This window comes from Lithobates pipiens, unplaced genomic scaffold, assembly GCF_037356315.1.
Source record: "Lithobates pipiens isolate NorthernLeopardFrog02 unplaced genomic scaffold, aLitPip1_a1.2 Scaffold_1, whole genome shotgun sequence".
Lineage (NCBI taxonomy): Eukaryota > Metazoa > Chordata > Amphibia > Anura > Ranidae > Lithobates > Lithobates pipiens.
Window position 1 is genome coordinate 74,604,205 of NW_027507685.1, and position 24,638 is coordinate 74,628,842.

Sequence of the window (24,638 nt, forward strand, 5' to 3'; positions counted from 1 at the left end):
AGGGCAGTACGACCTTTGGACTCATATCCTGTAGATTTAAAAAAAAAAAGATAATCTAGACTGTCTGAGTACCATACCTCCTTTGACATCTGCAAACAACGGGTCTACTTGAAGCAAAAACCAAACTTCATTTAGTCTGACAATTGCCTGCAGGAGAGCCTGTCCAGACCTGTCTTGTCAGTGTCACAATGAATCCATGGAATGGGGAAAGGTGAGTCTGTGTCAGCACTAATGACACACTCAAGGGTAAGGTCAAGATTATATACAAGTAAAGCTATGTAACAAAATAAGGCTTAAGGCAATTATGTCTGGTCATAGCAGTAAGTGGGCTATTAGCTGTCATTAGATCTTGGAATAAATGGTAGAATCCACTTGTGATAACCTTTACACCTCAGTGACCCCCAACCCCAACTTGGCAAGCTTCACACTTTCAAAATTGATTGCAGGTTGAGAAATATTTATATATATGAATAGAAGCTTTCATAGGCAGTTTTAAAAGGCAACTACAGAGTATTTTTAATAATACATTAAAGCCACCATACATGGATCAAAAATTTAGCGGTTCAACAAGGACTGGCCGAATTTAGATCCATGCATGGGCAGTCTGATTGTACACAAGTCAATCTATCAATCGATCAACTAGCGTACAACCAGCCTGTAGCGTTTTCCGGCTATAGTCAGCAATACTAAATCAGTTTATTCTGAGGGGGGAAGTCTACCTGCTGTCAGAATACAATAGCACAGCGGGATGGATTTCGCTATCCACCTCAGATGTGTGGAGAGAGGAATCAATTTTGTTCAACACGCTAGTTAAAAAAAAAATAAAAAAAAAAAAAAAAAAAACGGGATCAATGCAAGTGCAGCTTTTTTATTCTTTAGTGTAAATTTCAATCAAGGGTATTACGAAGCTAGTTTAAGGAGGAATTACAGGTAAGGATATTTTACACATTGCGCCAGCTTGGATCAAAGTAAACATGTACAGTATCTCAAAAGAGTACACCCCTCACATTTTTGTAAATTTGATATCTTAAATGTGACAACACTGAAGAAATGACACTTTGCTACAATGTAGTGAGTGTACAGCTTGTATAACAGTGTAAATTTGCTGTCCTATCAATATAACTCAACATACAGCCATTAGGCTCCGTTCACAACTCACGTTACAAATTGCGGGTGCAATCGCCTTGATTCTGTCTGCGTTTCGCAATAGCGGCAAATCGCAGGACTCCCGTGGGTTCCTCCGATTTTAACGGCACCCCAAATGCAGAGATTTTCCCACGATTCGTGGTCGTCTTGGAGGGGTGTTTGGGGTTGTTCTCATGTAGGCTGTAGAGCCCCCTGATCACCCTTACTCAGCCAATCACTGGCTTGGGGGGTCTGCAGGTAGGGGGCTAATCGAAATCTGGAAGCCCCCTTATCCTGCCCTCCCCACCTATGTGAATGAGTATCAGATATATAATACTCCTACCCATTCACCAAAAGTTTCAAAGTAACAAAAAAACACATACCCCGTTTTTTACAATTCTGTTATTAAAAAATGGTGTCCCCCGATGTAAAGCAGCAGTCAATTACACCGCCCACTTGACCTGAAAAAGAAGAGGGGGCTTCCAGATCCCGAATAGTCATTTTATTTAAAAAAAAAATTTAGGAGTGGGCTCCTCCCTCCTTCAAATCCATACCAGACTCAAAGGGCCTGGTATGGGGGGAATAAAGGTGCTTCCAGATTCAGATTAGCCCCCTTCCTGCAGACCCCAAACTGCGGTTGTGGGGATGAGGCCCTCGTTCCCATCAACAAAGCATCCCCCCATGTTGATGACATGTGACCTGGTATGGTTCAGGAGGGGAGGGGGCAATCACTTGTCCCCACCCCCTTTACTGACTAGCTGGGCTGCATGCTCGGATAAGGGTCTGGTATGGATTGGGGGGTGGGGGGAGCTGTTTTATTCAGCTGACAGCTGGTGAGTCATCTGTTAAGGACACTGAAGCCATCTTCCCGGCCTGCTCCTTTAGCAACCAGCCGTTTGTCAAAAAAAAGCCTGGGGGTCCCACAACCCCAAGGCTGTTTTGTGATAAATACTGCATGCGATACCGCCAGTAAAGCCCTGGTGGTAATCACATGCTTTTTTACTCTGATCCATTTGTGAATATCCAATATTTACTGGCACTTTTTTTTTGAATTGGACTTAATTTACAGTATGTGAGAATTTATGGAAATGAGTAACATGATATTCCCTTAGAGTCAGTTCACAGTGAGGCAGCACAACTTGCAGAGCTTCTGCCTCGGGCAACCGGGATCCGACTTTAGCGGCGACTTGCAAAAGGACTTCTGTATAGAAGTCAATGCAAGTCGCCCCAAAAGTCGTACAGGAACCTTTTTCTAAGTCGGAGCGACTTGAGTCGCTCCTATTAGAATGGTTCCATTGCACAGAACGGGACGCGACTTGTCAGGCGGCTAAGTCGCCCGACTAGTCGCCCCTGTGAGAACCGGCTCTAATCCATGCGGTATATTAGTAAATTGACCCCAATAAGGCTAGCTGTGATTGCCTGAGCTGGTCTCCACAATGATGTAGCAAAGAATCTTGATTAGGAGAAAAATAAACAATCGGGGTGGAGGAGGGGCTAGGTTTTAGACTTTCCCAGCGCTGAGACACCAATCCTTTTAATGGACGTCAGGCCCCGCTGATCACGTTTCAATCAAACACATCTCACTGATGTGCCGATCGCCAATAGCCAGATGAGAAAGGTTGCATATAGCCCCCCTGGGTTAGTAGATACCGTATTTATCGGTGTATAACATGCACCCCAAGTTCAGGAGGGAAGTTTAAGGAAAAAAACAAAAAAAACACTTACATTTAAATGCCCATCAATGCCGCCTTATCAGTGTCCATCCGCAGCTTTGTCAGTGTCATTTGCAGCCTTGCATTGCAGCCTTGCCATTTAAAAATGGCACCGGTCATCTGGTGTTCTTGGAAAAATGGGAGCGGGACCTTCGTATCCGGCTCTCGCCCGAACAGAGGAGTCGCGCGCTTCTATTTGCGCACAAGTCCTCCCTATGTAGTAAATACCAGGAAATAGCTTATAAGATTTTGACCCGATGGTACAGGACCCCCACTGTTCTGGCAGCTATGTTCCCTGGTCACAGCCCTTTGTGCTGGAGATGCGGTGAACAGCCTGGCACGTTACTACATATCTTTTGGGAATGCTCACAGTTGACCCATTTCTGGAGACAGGTTCTTAGTATCATTTTAGACCTCACAGCTGTCGATCTGCAGAACGACCCGGCGGCAATTTTCCTCAATCTGACCCCACTCTCGCACAAGAGGTATCACAAGTCTCTCTTAAAGCATCTTCTGAGTGCAGCCAGGGCTTGCATACCTAGCGTGTGGAAGCAGCGGGCCGCTCCAACGGTGTCTCACTGGTTTGCGAGAGTTTGCGACATCTGCCGTATGGAACAGCTCACTTCGGCTCTGGGCGACAAGGAGGAAGAACACACTGCTCGATGGTTGCCCTGGAGTTTGTTCCGGTTTTCCGACGCTTACAGATCCTATCTGTAGGTTCTGGCACGTATACAGGGGAAGGGCCCCGGCCGTGGGAATCCATCGGAGTCCTCCTCCTTTCCATCATTTCTCATATTCCACTCTGATTCACTCTCTCCCACCTGCTCTGTAGCACTCTTAACCTCCCATAACTTTCACTCTGTTTACCCCCATCCCTTTCTCCTCACTGCTTGCCCCCCCCTCTTTCCCTACCCCCCAACCCCCTCATATAGTTAAAATACACGGTGATTGCACAAACCTCTCCTTTTTGTTTCCTCGGTTTCCCAGCTAGGGGTGGGTGTCCCTTGGGAGGGTCCCGGCTGAGCTCTTTGTCCGATAAAATGACAGTGACCGATGTCGGCTACCCCTCGACCTGGGCTTGGAAGGGCGTTGCCCCGGGGTTTGCCCTCATTTCTAAGTGGACACTGGGATGCCAGATAATTTGACTACGATAACGTGATGGTTTGGACAAGGCTGGGGCCACTGCTTTAGCAAACTGATTGGTTTTCCCTGATCCCCCACAAAGTGTTGGTTGATTATGTGAGTGTTTTTGTTACCCTGGAAAACTGAGTGATCTATGTCTTTTACAGTTTTTCCCTGCATTACCTGCAATCCGTAAATAAAGAATTTAAAAATGGCACCGCCGATACAGAGCGGATGTCCTGTGTATCTTGGCAGCGCTCGGTAGATCCCGGTGGCTTTCTGAGCCACCGAAAAGCTCACAAATCGGCAGGGAGTCAGCTTATAACACGCACCCATGCTTTTCCCCTGATTTTAAGGGGGAAAAAGTGCGTGTTATACGCCGATAAATACGGTAACTAATTGAGATTATCCCTTTATTGATGTATATATGAAGCTTTTGAACTAAGTTTAATTGCTCTTTGGTGGGTCTATGACATCAGAGGAGGGGGGCTTCACTTGTCTCATTTTTGATTGGTGGTAGTGAATTTATATTCTGCGCACTTTTATCACATGCCTGACGAAGGGGTCCTGTGCGGCACCAAAACATTGCACTGGTTCTTTTGTGATGTGACCTCTGCAATAAAAGCTTTGGGCTGCAACTGAAGACCGATTTGCTGGTACGTGCATTGACTTATCCTCCTACCAAAAATTTGAATTGTGTGTGTGGGGAGGGGGGGGGTATCGTTGGCTGGCTTGAATCTTGTTTTCAGTGTTCGATCCTCCTGTAGGTGGTAGTGTAATCTGACAGTTAACGGCTTCCTGTGCCCCTCAATGGATGAAGGAAAACATTAATATAATGAACTTGGCGCTTCATTTATGGAGTTATATTAACCTTTTCATCTGTACCATTATCTGGGTCATACTTAGCAGGCTTCTCCAAACATAGCAATTCCTCCCCTACAACCCCAGGATGCCTTCATTTATCTTTGAACAGTTATGGTACGGCAAAATTCCAGATTAAATGTGCTTAGCATACCCATCCATACAGTTTAGCATTCTGCCACACCTGAATACACCAGGCTAGGCCAATGTTTCACACTAGTGAACATGATACGCTATGAGAGACTGGCAGCCTTTTCAAGTGCTCTAGTACCGAGGGAGTTAAGGCTCCGGTGAGACATTAAGCTAAATTGCAAAATGTTCAGACACTATTGTGTTCTTCCCGGCTGTGCATTCGCTCACCAGTAGGGAATAAAAACACACACATCCCCCAAGCATTTCCTAATTTAAATATGTCACTTTGCAAAGTCTGTCAAGTAAAAAAATGAAGTCCCATTTGCAACACTAAAAGCGTGTGTGAGCACCTAAGGCAGCCTAATTTATGTCAAAAAGGAATAAATTAATGTAAGGGGTGGGACTGTCCTCGGCAGCACGAGCAGATTACACAATGATATCACCATGTAACTTTCAAGTCATCCATACGTTAAAGGGAAAGTGCTGTGCTGCTGCAGAATAATGTCCCAAACATTTTCATTCTTTAATTGACAAAGTATTTGATATCCTGCAACCATTTGAATAAACAATGGTCAAGTTTATTCACCAAAACCTGAAAGATCTGTATGCAAAGTACAACTAATAGGTTCTCACCCTCTGTGCTCTAGGTTAGAATATGAAAAAGGACAAGTTAAATGGCTGCCATAGACAGCGCATTGAAGAAGGCATTATAAATGCTGTATTTAGATGGTAAAAACCCTGTAAAGTGAATGACTCAGACAAAGCCAGTACTAGGATGTGCAACACCATGTAAAACTTAGCTTCATGTTGGGTGAACAACAAATTCCTTGGGAGAGCTTGCGCCTTACCAACTAACATTTGGGATTCATATACCAGAACACCAGTGAAGGCTCTCAGAGGTTTTCTTTGAGATGTACTGTATTCTGAGGCATGAAATGATAGTATTCCATTTAGGATTCTTTTTATTTAAATAAATCACACCAAGAAAAAAATAAAAGCGGCACACAAAAAAGGGGTCACCTTTAAATTTTTAAACACAGTAGGATTAGGCACTGGCAGAAGACTTAAGTGGCAGCTTAATCTAGAAAAACAGTTGCTTGATGCCAAATAAAAAGAAGCAGTAACAGACCTAGCACAGTGTTTCCCAATCATTCAGACCTTATGCTTGAATGGTGGCCTCTATGAGCCACCTAGAAACAGTGGAACAAAAAGATAGTGTGACCATCCAGGATGACCGTTTTGCAGTCCAAACCACACCTACAGTGGATATAAAAAGTCTACACACTCCTGTTAAAACGTCAGGTTTCTGTGATGTAGAAAAATAAAAAAATAAAAGACAAATATAACTTCAGAACTTTTTCCACCTTTAATGTGACCTAGAAACTGTGTAGCCAAGGCCAGCTATTATGCTTATAAGTTAAAGAAATTTTCTGTGTTAATGTGAGGTTGGCTCCCTCTAGTGTTTGCTGGACTCTGTGTGAATTTCTTCTCTTCCTGTGTGAGGACGTAGAACAAAGCATCATGGGACGTGTAGTACAGAATGTTGAAGTGACACTGCCAGCAGGACTGATCTGGACTACAAGGAACCGAATGCTGAGGGCACAGAACAGACTTCTGGGAGAGGATATAAAAAGGGCTGGCTTGGCCTAGATCAGCCTCTCTGGTCACCGTTTTGACTCTGCCAGGAGGTCTGTGCGACAAGGAGTTTGCTGACGATTTGTGGCCTAGACAACAGGGATCTGGACAGCTATACCCAGAGGGATCTCTGCAGACAGCATTGCTTCTTTAGTGGAGTGGACTGGTGGGTGTTTTGGGGCATCTAGAGGCGCCTGCATTTCAGATTCCAGTGAACTGCTGCCATTTTCCAGAGCAAATACACAGAGAAAGAGCACGAGTTCTGGCTGGAGTCTTCTCATCTGTACACTTATCTAATCCATCAGAGATTTGGAGTGGTGAGTGGGCATAGCCCATTATAGTTAAGGAAACTGCTGTTAAACAACACTCACACAAAGTTTAGCTGGTGGTACTTGCAGTCCCACGGAAGTTAAACTGTTATAACGGACACAGCCAGTAGATGCCTATGCTCAATACACATTACAGTAGTCATATCGGATGACATCTTTAGGATTATAAAAAGGAAGCTATACTACCAGGATAAATCAGATTTGCCACCTTTGCTACATCTTGGCTTTTTGGCTTACTTTAATTACAACTTAAAAGAGGCTAGCTGAAGACATCTGGATTTCAAGGAATACCCTCATCTGCTCAAATTGCATTGAACTGCTAAAAGGAGCCATCCTATTGAATATTGTTTATACTGTTTTCAATATTGTGCAGGATTGCTGGCCTGTTAGTTGAGGTGGCAGAAGGGAAGAGATCTGACACAAAGATATTGTGCCAGGTGTCTACTCTCCTGTTAACCTGTTCACATAGGTCCCTGTATTGAGTTAATATTTGTGTTTATTCACAATTCAGGGAACTTCATATCAATATATTGCGATTGCTAGATAAGCTTGACAAAGGGCGGTGAGTGTTTCCATTATTGACCAAAGTTGATATACATATGCAGCTCGTGTTTTGATACTACAGTAAACATATTTGAACTGTTAATTTAATATTGTGCGAGTATTTACTACCACAGCTGGTGACATGCTGGAACCCAGGGTTGTCAGAGGTAAGGGAGGATTTGTAGTCGAGGTAATCAGTGGGGTACAGTCTATTAGCAGCCTTACGGGGGTACCACTAAACCTGTATAACTCATAACTAATAATACAGAAATCTTTAAGGGGCGTGAAAAAAAATAAAAAATGTGGTTGCACAAGTGTGCACACCCTCATAACTGGGGATTTAGCCGTGTTCAGAATTAAGCAATCGCATTCAAATTCATGTTAAATAGGAGTCAGTACACACATGCCATCATTTAAAGTGCCTCTTTAATAATGCCAAATAAAGTTCAGCTGTTCTAGTAGGTCTTTCCTGACATTTTTAGTCACATCCTACAGCAAAAGCCATGGTCCGCAGAAAGCTTCAAAAGCATTACAGGAATCTCACTGTTAAAAAGGTAATCAGTCATGAGAAGGGTACAAAAGATGAAAAGACAAGAAGAAAACTGGTCAGGGAGGCTGCCAAGAGGCCTATAGCAACATTAAAATGAGCTACAGGAATCTGGCAAGTACTGGCTGTGTGGTAAATGTGACAATCTCCCAGATCCTTCATAAGTCTGGGCTATGGGGTAGAGTGGCAGGACAGAAGCTTTTTCTCAAGAAAAACATCCAACACGGCAAAATATTGCAAAGACACATCTGAAGACTCCCAAAAGCATGTGTGAAAATGCGTTATGGTCTGATGAAACCAAGGTTGAACTTTTTGGCCATAATTCCAAAAGATAGGTTTGCCACAAAAACACTGTACATCTCCAAAAGAACGCCATACCCACCTTGAAGCACGGTGGTGGCAGCATCATGCTTTGGGCTGTTTTTCTTGAGCTGGAACAGGGGCTTTAGTCAAAGTAGAGGGTATTATGAACAGTTCCAAATACCAGTCAATATTGTCACAAAACTTTCAGACTTTTGCTAGAAAGCTGAACATAGTTACATAGTAGGTGAGGTTGAAAAAAGACAAGTCCAAGCTATATATGTGTGATTAGAGGTCAGTATGACCTTGTATATCCCTGTATGTTGTGGTTGTTCAGGTGCTTATCTAATAGTTTCTTGAAACTATCGATCAACAAAGGAATGGCTTCACCAGAAGGTTAAATGTTTTGGAATGGCCCAGCCAGAGCCCAGACCTGAATCCAATTGAAAAATCTGTGGGGTGATCTAAAGAGGACGGTGCACAGGAAGATGCCCTCACAATCTGACAGATTTAGAGTGTTTTTGCAAAGAGTGGGCAAATATTGCCAAGTCAAGATGTGCCATGCTGATATACTCGTACCCAAAAAGACTTAGCGCTCAAAAGGTGCTTCAACAAAAGTAAAAATTTAAGGGTGTGCACAATTATGCAACCATATTATTTTAGTTCATTTTTAATTACTTCCACCTTCAATATTTCAGATTGTTTAACTGAATTGTACAGTTTATAGGCAACATTAAAAAAGGTGGAAAAAGTTCTGAAACGATTCCTCTTCACTTAATTTGTTTACATCACAGAAACCTGACATTTTAACAGGGGTGTGTAGACCCTTTATATCCACTGAAGATCATGTAGTGGAAAATTTCCTTTTGATAAACTAGAGCAAAAACCAGCCAAGGGCAGAAAAGAAAAAAAAAAAAAAAAGTTAGGTAAAAGGTAAGGAGGAAACCATGGGCATCAACATCACCTTGTTTTTGCATGAAAATAGGAAAGGTTTCTTGCAGGATAAGGAAAGCCCTTTAATGAAGATGACCTGAAAAACGCTTGCCCATCACCAATACTCCCTCTCCTTTTGGTGGTACTCTGTTGCCTGTGCCCTTGGGTTGTAATTTTGAATTTTTTGGGGGTTTGCCCTCGCAATATTGTCCTATGACATCATGCGTGCCACCTTGCACATGTGCAAAATTATAATATATATATATACACACACACACCCACACACACACCCACACACACACACACACACACACACATAGCAATACAGCAAAATCTCACAAAATATCTTGTGGATAAGGTACAAGCTCTCCCTTAAAGCGATAGTAAAGTCCGCTTGATTATTTATACCTACAGAAAATACCCTATAAAGGCGGCTTACCTGTAGGTACAGTAAATATTCCCTAAACGTGCATGGTTTAGGAGATTTACTTTAGTAGCAGCCAGTAACACCACCGACACATGCGCACTGCGCTCTCAATAGGCGGGACGCCACCCATTGAGAGAGCTGTGCCATGGCTATGACGCCCGTGCATGTCATTGCGGCTCTGCCTTTCAAACATTAAAGGATAAGTTCAGCTTTGGAAACCCATAGAGCTGCACGATTAAAAAAAAAAAAACACACACACAATATCTTAATTCAACCCCCTCACAATCTTAAAAGTGGGCATTTCCACAATTCTATATAAACAGCGCAGAGCCGTTTTCTGCTCAGAGCGGTCAAAAAAAGCTGGCAAATGTTTATCAACATTGGCCAGCGGCGAGATAGAGATAAGAGATGCAATGTAACATTTAGGTTTTTTTTTAGACCAAAAAGGTATAAAACTTTGGCCTGTAAATGAGGTCTGATTAACCTTTTAAGGTCAAATTCCACCCAAAAGTGGAACTTCCTCTTCAAGGTACCTGCTCCCACTTCCGGGAAACCTCACCCTCCCAAAAGTCTTCTGGGACATACGATTGGTCCCGAAGTTTTCTAGGACCTATCACAGACCGCAGCAACACTTGGGCATGCTCAGTGGGCACCCAGCTGTGAAGCCACAAGCTGTCACAGCCAGGCGCCCATAGTAGAGATGCCGGTGCCGCGGAGGTAGAGCGCAGCTGCAGGGAGAACACTGCTGGACCGTGGGACAGGTGAGTGGCTGTATTAAAAGTCAGCAGCTACAAAAAGTGTAACTGATGACCTTTAATAAACGAATGTAACTCTGCTTTAAAAGACAGCCTGCCTTTCTCTGACATTTGTTGTTTACAAGTTAAAAATCAGTATTTTTTGCAGGAAAATTACTTGGGACCCCCAAAAACATATACATACAAAATTTTTTAGCAGAGACCCTAGAGAATAAAATGGCGGTCCTTGCTAAATTTTATACTGTCACACGGTATTTGCACAGCGGTCTTTCAAAGCAAAATTTTTGGGGAAATAAAAAAAATGCACTTCAATTAATTAAAAACACTAAACCGTAAAGTTAGCCCAATTTTTTTTTGTATAATGTGAAAGATATTATGCCGTGAGAATATTGGGATCTTTATTCCAAGCAAAAAAAAAAATTGTGATTCACATTTCATCCAAAATTGTGCAGCTCCATCATTCTCCGCCCACGCATCCTTAGCGGCTGTCGACTTGTAGTTCTCAATGAACTACCATGGTGCTGTGGTAGTTCATCGAGTGTCAGTGAGTATCAGCTTACCCGTATGGGATGTACAGGCAAGTAGATACACTGAGTGTGCAGAAGACCTGCATGACATCAGCGATAGATATAGATATATATATATATATATATATATATATATATATACACACACACACACACACATATACACATACTGAGCTGCAACATAATGTTTAGTTTTATTACTGCTTTAGATAGTAATAGTGATTTTCTATCTAAAGCAATAACAAAACCAAGCATATTGCAGCTCAGAAATTCTTAGATGTGATGGCTGCATTCGTTTCCTTATTTAGGCTGTCTTCTATCTTCATCTGGCGATGCAGCCAGCAGGTCTGTTTTTCAAAAGCACCAGCTCTTCAGCAGAATGCATCAGTTTACATGGATGAGGCAAACCACTGGCAGGGGTGATTAAACACTTCTGGACCACCGATACGTCCTTACTTTGAGAATGGATATCGTTATGGCAGCAGCTAGTTGCCATAACCCCGGTATCCATGTTTGGCCGGCGGTCTGCTACAAGATAAAAGCGGTCTCTGTGGCGGGACACTGCCAGTTTGACAGTGGGGGTAGCACGTTTTAACTAAATCTACCCCAAATGCAAACAGCTTGTTGGGATGTTTCCAATCGCTTACAGTTGGAGAAATGGGAAAGTCCTTGCTGCCTTAAAAAGGAACCAAGACTGGAAACAGCACTGGTAAAAAAAAACAGGCCGATCCTCTAGTTTCACAGTGGTGTATGCCACATTGATAAAAGCCCAGAGTACTCAATTTGGGAGTAAAAACAGTGAGCTGTGATTCTCTAGGGGCAAATCTCAGCAAGTAACTGGGCAATTTGGCCTATAAATTATTGCATATGCCTAAGCTGAAGGGGCAGAGAATCGAGCCACACATGGAGCTAAAGAGGACTCCCAGTGGCAGAATAGACTAGGAGCAGAGGGTGGTAACAGGACACAAAGCTGCAGTATGTCTGCACCATTAGGAGGCACAATGTATTCAGCCCTGGAGTATGAGCTGAAGGCACGTTACAGCAGGCTTTCTGCATCCCTCAATGGACAAAAAAATAAATAAAAAAAAGATGATAATTACTGTATCATTTTCAGCCCCTGACAGTGTTTTTGCTTGTCCTGGCTCCTGCCACCATTACATTTGCTAGACAGCCTTGTCTGACAAAGGTGCAGAAACTATGAATAAAAGCATGCAAGGACAAAAACACACATTTGTATCAATCACAAAATTACCAGATTATATTTTGTTTCCATAGTAACTGGCATTTAAGACTATCTGTTCTACCCAGCATAAAAAAACAAAAACAAAAAAACAACCCTATACCAATACATATAATTGATCTAGATAAGTGCATGTGTATACAGCACCCAGTCTAAACATGTCGGGTCAGACCAAAAAGCCTTCATACAGTACATGTGGCAGCTTTCAAAGAGACTGCCACCAAGCACAGCAACAGACTGCAGTCCTATTCAAGCCATGGGGCATGGTTTGAGGCAAAGAAGGTGCAGAGAGCACAAAGCAGTTGTTGCCACAGCTGTGGCTACGATGTGTGGCTGGGAACTGTCAGAAGTAGTTAGCAAAATTAGTTAGGTAGTTTGATAACTTTTGTATCACATTAACATCTGTATGGAGACAGAAGTTAATAAAAAATATTTGAAAATAAAAACAGCTTTTAAAATCACTCCTATGTTAAGAAATGTATAAAAAGTGCATCCCCTGGTGTCGGGTTCAATAACTTTGTACATAAGCATCTTTACATCTCTGCCATGAATGTTAACAAAAAAAATGAAGTGACCAAAATAAATCCCAATGGCAGCCATGACTTACTAGGATTGGAGCAGAATTTTAAAAGGTAATCTCAGAGAGGTATTAGCTTTGCTCATAAAGGAATTGCTCAAATTGTAGCTTTCAAGGGCCATGGCCCTCCCTCTATGACAGTGCTGGTGTTTGGCAATCAGTCCAGCGCTGTCACAGGGAGTGTGTCACATGCTATTCCACACTGAAAAGTACCAAGTACTTTCCAGACTCCGGCCAGCTGAACAGAGTGAAGGAATGGTGGGTATGTGCTGCTGTGAAGAGGGGGATAAATCAAGCCTTTTGCTTTGCATTCATAAAAAAAAAAAAAAAAAAAAAAAATTTATTCAGTTTTACAAAAATAGTCCACTTATTCAGTAGGATGCACAAGTCAAACTCAAATACAGTTTTGAAACTACATACCACAGTCGAACAGTGTACAAGAACTCGGTGCAGAATATCAAATAAATATATAAATAATTTTTATTTAAAAAAAAAAAAAAAAGATTCTAGCTATAAAATGAGAAATTAAGGGGAAATAAAATATATATAGCTGCTGCCCATAGTGACCAATCAGGTTACAGATTCTATGTTCAGATAGACAAAGGTTCCAACCAGTGGCGGGTGGTTCTCAATTTTTTGGGGGAGCAAACTAAGGTCTGTACATCTGCTGGGTGGTGTGCGCATTATGAGGTGTTTCCACAATCCCCATGCTTCGTTTCCAGGTCTGTAAATCTGCTGGGTCATTATGAAGGGTTTCCACCATCCATGTGCTTATCTTCTGGGTTTGTACACCTGCTGTGCCATTATGAGGGGTTCCCACCATCCCTGTGGTTAGTTCCCGGGTCTGGACCCCAGCTCTGCCATTATGAGGGGTTTCCACCATCCCTGTGCTTTTAGTTGCTGGGTCTGGACACCAATTGTGCCATTATGAGGGGTTCCCAGTGTTGCAGCGCAGCCAGCAACTGAGAGTCAGGGACTGTGTGACTGGCCTCTCCTGGTGCCCAGTCTGAAGTCCACCACCAGCTAACACAGTCAGAGTCAGACATGTCCATTAAGCAACCACTACTCCTTTCCTGTGTCTAGCAGCAGCCAAGCTGTTTGAGTAGGGAGTGCCCAGTTTGACATCCACCGCAGGCTAACCCCCCCACATCTTCCCATCCTATATCACTCCTGCGGCCACCACTGGTTCCAACTGATTTCCGCACAATTCACTTTTATTCATGGATATATAGGACATTAGTGTGAATTGTGTATTTTCATTTCTCCTATTTTTTTTTTTTTTTTTTTTTTTTTTAGAAGTGTCACAAAGTACATTATTCGCCACGTTTACCAAAAGCACTTTTACACGAGTGTCAGCCATTTTTAACAAAAAACAGCTGGAACAGCCTTGCTGGAAATCATGTCAGATAGAACTAACTAAAAGGTGAAAGAAGGCGAGAAAGCGCTTCCATCACCGGCTCTGAACACTCATATGCACAGCTACTATTCAACCATGAAAGTTAAAGAATAAAAAGGGAAATATTTTTTATACAGTCCATACACCAGGCTCTAAACAGTTCTTGGTTGGACTCAGGAAACCATGTCCAGTATGGGCAATAAGTTAAAAAATAAAAAAAAACACAAGAACATATTCGTCTTCACATGACATTGACAATCTAAAGTATTTTTCACACACTGCTAATATCTATAGCTTACAAACACTCAGATCTTCAAATAGTATTTTTAGGAAAACTGGAAATCCCCCGTCTGCTCAGGACCCCTCCACGTGGTAACTCAGGCAGAGAGGTCAGGACCCCTTCTTACAACACAAAGGGTCCGTAATCAAGAAGGGAAATTCCATTTTCTATGGATTCCCCTTAAAGCAAATTATCTGAAGCAAAGTATAACGTACACTTTGTTCTATTTACAGCTCCTCACCCAAAGCAGGCTACGCCCCCCCCCCCCTTACACATGGTACCTTTTTAATCATTGTACTCTCTGTAGCATCAATCTTTGCTTTCTTAGCCTCTGGACCATCTTCAACATCCTTATTACCTTTTGTCACCTTAATCTTCTCCCTGAAACAAAAAACAAATTAAAGTAAAAAACCCTGATTGGCGCAACTACTCACATGGGAAAATACTACATCCTGTATCTCAAAATATAATTAAAACAGAAAGAGGTTTGCTATTGAGAAATAGTATCTCTCAAAAAGGGAGTAAACATCAAATTTTTTTTAAATATTTTATTACTGTATATACTCAAGTATTAGGCCAACTCGAATATAAGCCTCATTTTACCACAAAAAAAAAAAAAATGGGAAAACATTGACTCAAGTATAAACCTAGGGTGGGAAAATATAGCAGCTACTGGGTAAAAAGTGCCCATCTGCAGTGTCACTGTGCCTATCTGCAGCTGTACCTTTCATTACTAAACCAGTGTGCGTCTTCCGCTGTGTTAGGCAGTCTGTTCGGCCATAAATTGTAACAAAGCCCGCCTCCTCCTCGCCTGTGATAGACGGAACGATGATACAGTTTACAATTGACGGTCGAACAGACTGCATAACACAGGGGGAGACACCATTTTGGTAATGAAAAGTACCGGTCACTCGAGTATAAGCGGGGGGGGGGGGGTTAGCCTAAAAAAACTTGGCTTATACTCAAGTATATACGGTATAGCTTCACGTGACACTAGAGAAATGACACTTTGCGACAATGTAAAGTAGCGAGTGTACAGCTTGTATAAATGTAAATTTGCTGTCCCCTCCAAATAACTCAATTACACAGCCATTAATGTCTAAACTGCTGGCAACAAAAGTGTGTACACCTGGGTTCATGTGACCCCTTAATGTTACAAGGTCTCAGGTGTGAATGGGGAGCAGGTGTGTTAAATTTGGTGTTATTGCTCTCACTCTTTCATACTGGTCACAGGAAGTTCAACATGGCACCTCATGGCAAAGAACTTTCTGAGGATCTGAAAAAAAAAAAAAAAAAAAAAAAGAAGAATCGTTTCTCTACAAAAAGATGGCCTAGGCTTTAAGATTGCCAAGACCCTAAAACTAAGCTGCAGCATGGTGGCCAAGACCATATAGCAGTTTAACAGGACAGGTTCCACTCAGAACAGGCTGCACCATGGCCGACCAAAGAAGTTGAGTGCACGTGCTCAGCATCATATCTAGAGGTTGTCTTTGGGAAATAGACATACGAGTGCTGCCAGTATTGCTGCAGAGGTCGAAGGTGTGTGTGTGTGTGTGTGGGGGGGTGGGGGGGGTCAGCCTATCAGTGCTCAGACCATACGCAGTAAACTGCATCAAATTGGTCTGCATGGCTGTCACCCCAGAAGGAAGCCTCTTCTAAAGATGATGCACAAGAAAGCCCGCAAACAGTTTGCTGAAGACAAGCAGACTAAGGACATGGATTACTGGAACCATGTCCTGTGGTCTGATGAGACCAAGATAAACTTATTTGGTACAGATGGTATCAAGCGTGTGTGGCGGCAACCAGGTGAGGAGTATAAAGACAAGTGTGTCTTGCCTACAGTCAAGCATGGTGGTGGGAGTGTTGTGGTCTGGGGCTGCATGGGTGCTGCTGGCACTGGAGAGCTACAGTTTATTGAAGGAACAATGAATGCCAACATGTACTGTGACATACTGAAGCAGAGCATGATGCCCTCCCTTCAGAGACTGGGCCACAGGGCAGTATTCCAACATGATTATGACCGCAAACACCTCCAAGACTACCACTGCTTTGCTAAAGAAGCTGAGAGCAAAGATGATGGACTGGCCAAGCATGTCTCCAGACCTAAACCCTTTTGAGCATCTGTGGGGCATCCTCAAATGGAAGGTGGAGGAGCGCAAGGTCTCCAACATCCACCAGCTCCGTGATGTTATCATGGAGGAGTGGAAGAGGACTCCAGTGGCAACCTGTGAAGCTCTGGTGAACTCCATGCCCAAGAGGGTTAAGGCAGTGCTGGAAAATCATGGTGGCCACACAAAACATTCACACTTTGGGCCCAATTTGGACATTTTTACTTAGGGGTGTACTCACTTTTGTTGCCAGCAGTGTAGACATTAATGGCTGTGCATCGAGTTATTTTGGAGGAGACAGCAAATTTACACTGTTATACAAACTGTACAACCATCACTTTACATTGTAGCAAAGTGTCATTTCTTCAGTGTTACAAAAATGTGAGGGGTGTGCTAACTTTTGTGAGATACTGTATTTCCTAACAGTTGACACCACAAAATGTTTGGCGATTTCGTATCAAAAAAAAAGCTTATTCTGTGCACCCTCCTTTTCTGGTTTCATTTATAACCAATGAGTCCATTAGCTCAACTTTACAGCCAATAATCCCAACCTCAAACTAAGTCCAGTCTAACCATCACCTTTATTATCCTATGAACAGGAAGTGAATAGATTCAACAAGGTGTTGGAAACATTCCTCAAATTTTGGTCCATATTGACATGATAGCATCACACAGTTGCTGCAGTTTTCAACTGTACATCCATGACGACAATCTCCCGTTCCAACACATCCCAAAGATGCTCTATTGGATGAGATCTGGTGACTGTGGAGGCCATTGGAGTACAGTGACCTCATTGTCATGTTCAAGAAACCAGTGGTGAGATGATTTGAGCTTTGTGACACGGTGCATTATGCTGCTGGAAGGAGTCATCAGAAGATGGGTACACCCGTAGTCATAAAGGGGTGGACATCGTCAGACAATACTTGGGGTAGACCATTTTACAGGCCAAAGACCAGACCACTTTTTTGCGATTCGGCACTGCAACGCTTTAACTGACAATTGCGCAGTCATGCGACGTGGCTCTCAAAAAATGTATGTCTTTTCCCCACAAATAGAGCTTTTTTGGTGGCATTTGACCACCCCTGCGATTTTATTTTTTGCGCTATGAACAAAAAAAAAAGCGATCATTTTGAAAAAAAAAAAAAAAAGCATTTTTTACATTTTGCTATAATAAATATCCCCCAAAAATATGCAAAACCTCAGTTTAGGCCGATACGTATTCTTCTACATATTTTTGGAAAAAAAAGAAAAAGAAAAAGAGAAAGAAAGAAAAAAAAATCGTAATAAGCGTTTATTGCTTGGTTTGCGCAAAAGTTACAGCGTTTACAAAATAGGGGATAGTTTTATGCCATTTTTATTTATTTTTTTACTAGTAATGGCGGCGATCAGCGATTTTTCTCATGACTGCGACATTATGGCGGACACAGCGGACATTTTTGGGACCATTGTCATTTATACAGCAATCAGTGCTATACAAATGCACCGATTCCTGTGCAAATGACACTGGCAGTGAAGGGGTTAACCACTAGGTGGTTGTCTGACACGTCACTGATCTCTGCTCCTGATCAAAGGGAGCAGAGATCAGTGACACTGTCACTAGGCAGAATGGGGAGATGCTAGTTTACTTTAGAATCTCCCCGTTCTTCCTCCCTGTGAGGCAATCGCGGGTATCCCCGCGGCGATCGAGTCCGCGGGACCCGTGATCAGACTCATGGAGGTTCCGACCGGCGTGCGCCGATGCGCATGCGATGGCACAGCGGCAAATTTTAAAGGGACGTACCTGTATGCCCACTTGCCTGTTCGTGTCATTCTACCGATGTACATCGGCATGTGGTTAAACAATGCTCAGTTGTTAACAAGGGGCCCAAAGTGTGCCAATATATCCCCCCACACCATTACCCCACCACTACCACCAGCCTGAACCATTGATACAAGGCAGGATGGATCCATGCTTTTTACTAGAGGTCGACCGATATGGGTTTTTCTCTGGCCGATGCCGATATTTAGAAATCATGGCGGCCGATAGCCGATATCTGATGCCGATTTTTTTGGGCCGATCTGTTAGGCCGATTTTTTTTTTTTTTAATCCTCCTTGATCTCATAAAATCTAACACACCTTTCCCACTGGGACATTTTTCAGGCGCTTTTGGGCTAAAAATAGCGCCTGTAAAGTGCCTGCAAAACGGCTCCCCTGCAGTCTGTGTGAAAGACAGAGTGCTTTCACACTGAGTGCCCGTTCACACAGAGGCGACACGACTTGCTGTGCGACTCACAGACGCGACCTGCACACGACTTCAGCAGCGACTTGCAAAACGACGACTGTATAGAAGTCAATGCAAGTCGCCTGAAGTCGCCCCAAAAATAGTACAGGAAGCTTTTTCTAAGTCGGAGCGACTTGAGTCGCTCCTATTAGAACGGTTCCATAGTACAGAACGGAGCGCAACTTGTCAGGCGACTAAGTCACCTGACAAGTCGCGGTAGTGTGAACACGGGCACTAAGGCGATGCGCTGGCAGGATCTTAAAAAAAGTCCTGCAAGCAGCACGTTTGGAGTGGTGTATACCCCTCCCCCACCACTCCTGCCCATTGATATGAATGGGCACCACTGCCGAAGCGCATGCAATGCGATTTGGCAGCGGTGCTTCACGGGCGCATTTAACCTTCCTCGGCCGCTAGCTGGGTTTTATGTGCCCCACTAGCAGCCAAATAGCGCCGCTAAAACTTGCAGCGTTTTACCATCAACGCCTGCCCGCTCCAATGTGAAAGCAGCCTTCATAAGTGATACAGAAAACTTCTTACATTTAAACATTTATTAAACAAAACAAACATGCAATCGTTTTACTTGTATGTATGATTTAGATTAAAAAAAAAAAAACGGTCATCAAAACTTTTGGACGAAAAAAAAAAATGGGCTAACTTTACTGTTTTAAATTTTTTTTTTTTTTTAAATAGTGTATTTTTTTCCCCAAAAAAATGCATTTTAAAGACCTCTGTGCAAATGCCGTGTGACATAAAATATTGCAACAACCGCTATTTTATTCCCTAGGATCTCTGCTAAAAAAAATATATATATAATTTTTGGGGGGTCTAAGTGATTTTCTGGCAGAAAATACAGGATTTTTACTTGTAAGCAACAAGTGTCAGAAAAGATTTAGTCTTTAAATGGTTAAACTGAGAACTTCTACACAGGAAGTTCAGCCCATTGAAGAAGAAACATTGTATCACTTTGTTCTTTTCTTGGCAGCCTGCCCAGAGAGGAGACAAGTCGTTTCTATGACGACTCAGGCAACTTACACTGACTTCTATTACAGAAGTCTTTCCAAGTCACGCTGTTCTAAATCGGCCTTTTTATCAGCACAATCGGCCGATGCCAATTAATTAAAAAACTGCAAATATCGGCTGGCCTCTACTTTTTACACCAAAGTCTGGCCCTACCATCTGAAATCAAGACTCCGGCAACATATTGCCAATCTTCTGTTGTCTAATTTTGGTGATCCTGCATGAATTGTAACCTCAGTTTTCTGTTCTTAGCTGACAGGAGCGGCAACCCAGTGTGGTCTTCTGCTGCTGTAACCCATCTGCTTCAAGGTTCGATGTGTTGTTTCTTTTAGAGATGGTGCTCTGCATACCTTGCTTGTAACGAGTTATTTGATGTACTGTTGCCTTAATCTTGAACCAGTCTGCCCTTTCTCCTCTTACCTCAAGGCATTTTCCTCCACACAACTGCTGCTCACTGGATATTTTCTCTTTTTTGAGCCACTCTCTGTAAACCCTAGAGTTAACTGTGCGTGAAAATCCCAGATCAGCAGTTTTTTTAAATACTCAAGACCAGTCCATTTGGCACCAACAACCATGCCACATTCAAAGTCACTTAAGTTCCCTTTCTTTCCCATTCTGATGCTCGGTTTGAACTTCAGCAAGTCATCTTCACCACATTTAGATGCCTAAATGCATTGAGTTGCTGCCATGTGATTGTCTGATTAGTAATTTGTGTTACCAAGGAACTGAACAGGTGTACCCAATAAAGTGGCCGGTGAGTGTATGTACCCTTCCACTTCCAGCCCTCTAGCAGTCAGGCATGTGTGCTGAGGTTTACAAGCATCAAAATTGCCAGCTTTACATAAAACACAGGTCTGTCCTAACAAAAAAAGTCACCAACATGTTAAATTTTGCAACCAACTCAATGTATAGAACACTCAAGTTCTAACCTTCACGTTTAGAAATGAACATGTGGTTCACACAACGTGTTATAATGATGCAAATTGGAATAAATTAGCAAGAACATATTTGTTGTTAAGGTGTCAGTAATCACAAGGGAAGGTGAAGCCGGGCAATAGCTCAAAGCCTATCGCATCATGGCACTTGACTTAGACAAATCGCTGTCAGAGGTAAAACCTCATCACTTAGGCCGCGTACACACGGGCGGATTGTCTGCCCAACTAAGTTCGGCAGACAATCCGACAGACAGTCCGTTCAAAATTAGCATGAACGGACTTGACCACACACGATGAGCAGACAGTCCGCTGAAAGCGTGCGTGATGACGTGTACAGCACGTACGACGGCACTAGAAAAACGACGTCCAATACACTGCAATGCAACCTTCGGCCGTGTAAACCCTTTCTGAGCATGCGCCATACTTAGTCCGTCCAACTTGCCTACACACGAGCGGACTGTCCGCTGAAACCAAGTTTGGACGGACAAAACCAAGTTTCAAAGGACTGTCTTACGGAAATTCTGTAAGACTTTGTTCGTCAGACTGTCCGCTGAAAAAGTCAGCTGAAGCCCACACACGAGCGGATTGTCCGCTGAAACACTGTTCAGCGGACTAAGTTGGGCAGACAGTCCGTCCGTGTGTACGCGGCCTTAGAATTGTATGGTTCCCCTGTACTCCTATCTAAAAATAAGAAGCTCAAAACGCATAAAAAAATAAAAATAAAAAAATTATTATACACAATAGCTCATTAAATAGGATTTTAGGTTTACATCTTCCGTCTAGCTTTGATAGAGTCTTGGCTCCTAGACTAGCACTGTTTGGCTTTATTTGGAAAAAGCAGAATGAGTCAATTTGCCTTCAATGTACTTCTATGTCATGGCTGCCTCTCAACAAAGAGGGCAAAGTAGCTCTGGGTGAAAGCAAATAGTGTCCCCAAAGGAGTTGGTCGTGTTTAAACAGTTAACCGGAAACAAACGTTCTATTAAATCTTTTCAAAGAGCACATGCATACGCACATTAGGGATAATTCTGCATAGTGCTTGAGCTGCATAAGTAATGGGTCAGTATAGTAATAAACTGTTTTCACCTGGACTATTGTCAAAATGACAGCAGAGTGGGAGCTCTCCCATAGAATGTCCTCCCAGAATCATACTTTGTGCGTGCCCTGGGGGCTGTGCTGCAGCACAATCTGTCACCTACTGTGTCCACCAGACAGCAGATGACAGATCTTTGCAACGAGCCCCTGCTGGTACCATGTGATCACTGTGACCAATCACAGCAGAACACACTGAATGGTTTTCATGCACAGCCATTCGTTGTACACTATTGTGTCGATTACTATGACTGATCACATATTAGAGATAGGGCCAATCACAGTGCAGCTGAACCATGTAATAGCTGTGGCCAATCCCAGTTTCACAATGGTACAGACTGGATGAATGGATACCATAAAAAAAAAAAAAAAAAAAAAAAAAAAACACCCCATGATGCTTATAACCGAGCATCATGTGTAAAAAAAAAAAAAAAAAAAAAATCCTAATCACTTCCTCAGAGTAGTACAGTGTCACTATGGTAACAGTATACTGCTCTGGTCACAATATGTAAAAAAGTTAAGAAAAATAGGGGAGGGGGGGGAGTATGTAAATATATACTTTCATTTATGGGCCTCAAGAACTGAGATGGGTTATTACATCGGGACTGATTTTGAAATATTAACACCATCGTTTTTAGACTAACATACACTGATTTGGGTTATTTTTACCAAAGAAATGTACCAGAAAACATTGTGGCCTAATTTACCAAAAAAACAAACAGTGGTAATAAAATAATCACCAGAAAAAAAGTTTTATCAGTCTCACAAAATTGAATTTGGGTACAGTGCTGCATGACTGAGTTACGGTCATTCAAAATGTGGCAGCGCTAAAATCTGAAAATATAGCCTGGCAAGAAGGGGTGAAAGTGTCCAATATTGAAGTGGTTAAACACATCACCTTGTCCATTCAGGGCAAAGTTTTGCAGTTTCCCAACCCACTGATTCTCACCTTGCCAGCATTGCCCTGCTGGGCCTTAATCTCAGCCAGGAATAAAAGCCTTATTGCCAGACACTAGGGGAAGCAGTGATTTCACTCCTTGGGTGCTACGACAGGGTTCAGGCCTAGTGGCTGGCTTCTAAATCCGGACACTTTACATGGATGGTGGTCATACTGAAAGCAAAAAGGGTATTCTCCAAGTTTACCACTTTAATAGAACACTACAAGTACAGAAAAATACCTGCTGAACATAAAAATAACTGCTGATCTGTTAGAAATGCGAGGGGGTCCTAACTTTCCGTTTACTGCACTTAAACAGCAGATAACTGCCATAACCCCTGGATATATCGGTCCGCTTTAAGATAAAAGTGGTCTCTGTGGCGGATTTGCAGCGAGATCACTTTTATCGGCTGCGGGAGAGCTGCCCACCCCCCCTCCCGCCATGTCCTTCTGGTCATCTCCACAGATTAACGGAGCAGTCGGTAGAGGTGGAGACGATCCAATTTTGTCCCCTCAATGGCAGGAAGTCACGTGAGGGAATGATGGCCCACACTCGACTTCGTATCATTGGATGATGCAAACGTCACTTGCGCTTAACTACCTTAACTGCTTGCCGCCTGCCCACTGTCAAATGACGAAGGGACGGTGCGGCTCTCATTCTGGGAGGATGTCATAATTGCAACACAGAACAGCCACTATCGGTTGCTAGGACACGGCGCAACCTCAATCTCTGTAAAGAGCCATGGCCGCAGCTCTTTAATCGTGATGGGCTGTGTCTAATCAGCCAGTCACATGTAAATATGTTAGTGCTGTGAATCGGCTCTCCTCGCCTCACACAGTGTGTGACAAAGAATGCCCAGGTCTCATTGGCAGAGGAGACCTGGGCAGGTAATCAGGGCACTGATCAATGCCCCGATTACAGGAAAACACCGCCAGTGCTGCTTCATCGGCGTCCCACCACTGCCGCCTCATCAGTGCACATCAAAGGAGTAAAATTACTTTACAAAATTTGCTGACAGAAGAAACTTTATTCAAAATTTTCGTTTTTTTGTCACCCCCCCCCCCCTCCACGCCGAAGGAGCCTTATCTAGAGGAGGGGAGAACCTCGCTGTCCGTTTGCCTGACCAGGGTCGCTTGGAACCTCCTGGAGGCTTGAAAGACTGAGCCTTTATCAGTGGACTCAGGGGGATGGGGAAAAAAAATAAAAAAAACTGTGCTAAGGAGGAGCATGCTTGCGACATGGCTCCTTCCCCTTTTTTGACTGTCGAAAAAAAAAGTACTCTTTCCCTCGTGACACTCTTAATATCATCCAGAGTGGCCCCAAACATATATCTCTATATCCGGTCCGCAGTCAAACACTTCAGCCACAATACCCACTACCGCTGAAACAGGCAGCTTAGAAAGCAAGGAAGCTGCGTCCAAAGAGGCATCACAGACAAACTGCAGCCCCTGGACCTGCTGGTCCACCAATTCAGTGAAGGCAGGCGTAAACTGATCACCCTACAGGTCACGGCACAACAGCTTCGCCCAGTCTGTCAGCATTTGAGACACTAGGGCAATGGCCAGGACCGGCTGAAGCACCGAACCCACAATAGTGAACATAGTGCAGCTCAGAGACTCTGCCTTCCTGTCAGCTGGATCTTTAAAAGCTAGAGAGTCTTCAACCGGAATCATGGTGGCTTCGTTCAAATAGAGAGAGCAGAGGATCCACCACAGGTGGAGTCTTAGACTTCTTTAAGACTCTCCTCAAAAGGAGAACGCACAGCAAAGCACTTTGGGACCGCAAAGTGATGTTTTGGATGGCAAAAAAAAAAAAAAAGGAGGGATACAGGAACACTTGCCACGTG

The 24,638-nt window shown here is 43.2% G+C and overlaps 1 protein-coding gene across 1 annotated transcript in view; it reads right to left on the minus strand.

The window, feature by feature from the left end:
• SAE1 (SUMO1 activating enzyme subunit 1) overlaps window positions 1-24,638 on the minus strand; it is a 93,895-nt gene that overhangs the window by 36,508 nt on the left and 32,749 nt on the right. Inside the window, exon 5 of the mRNA XM_077457355.1 lies at window positions 14,723-14,822. Within this exon, the coding sequence (XP_077313481.1) occupies window positions 14,723-14,822 (100 nt within the window). The remainder of the gene's footprint in view (window positions 1-14,722; window positions 14,823-24,638) is intronic.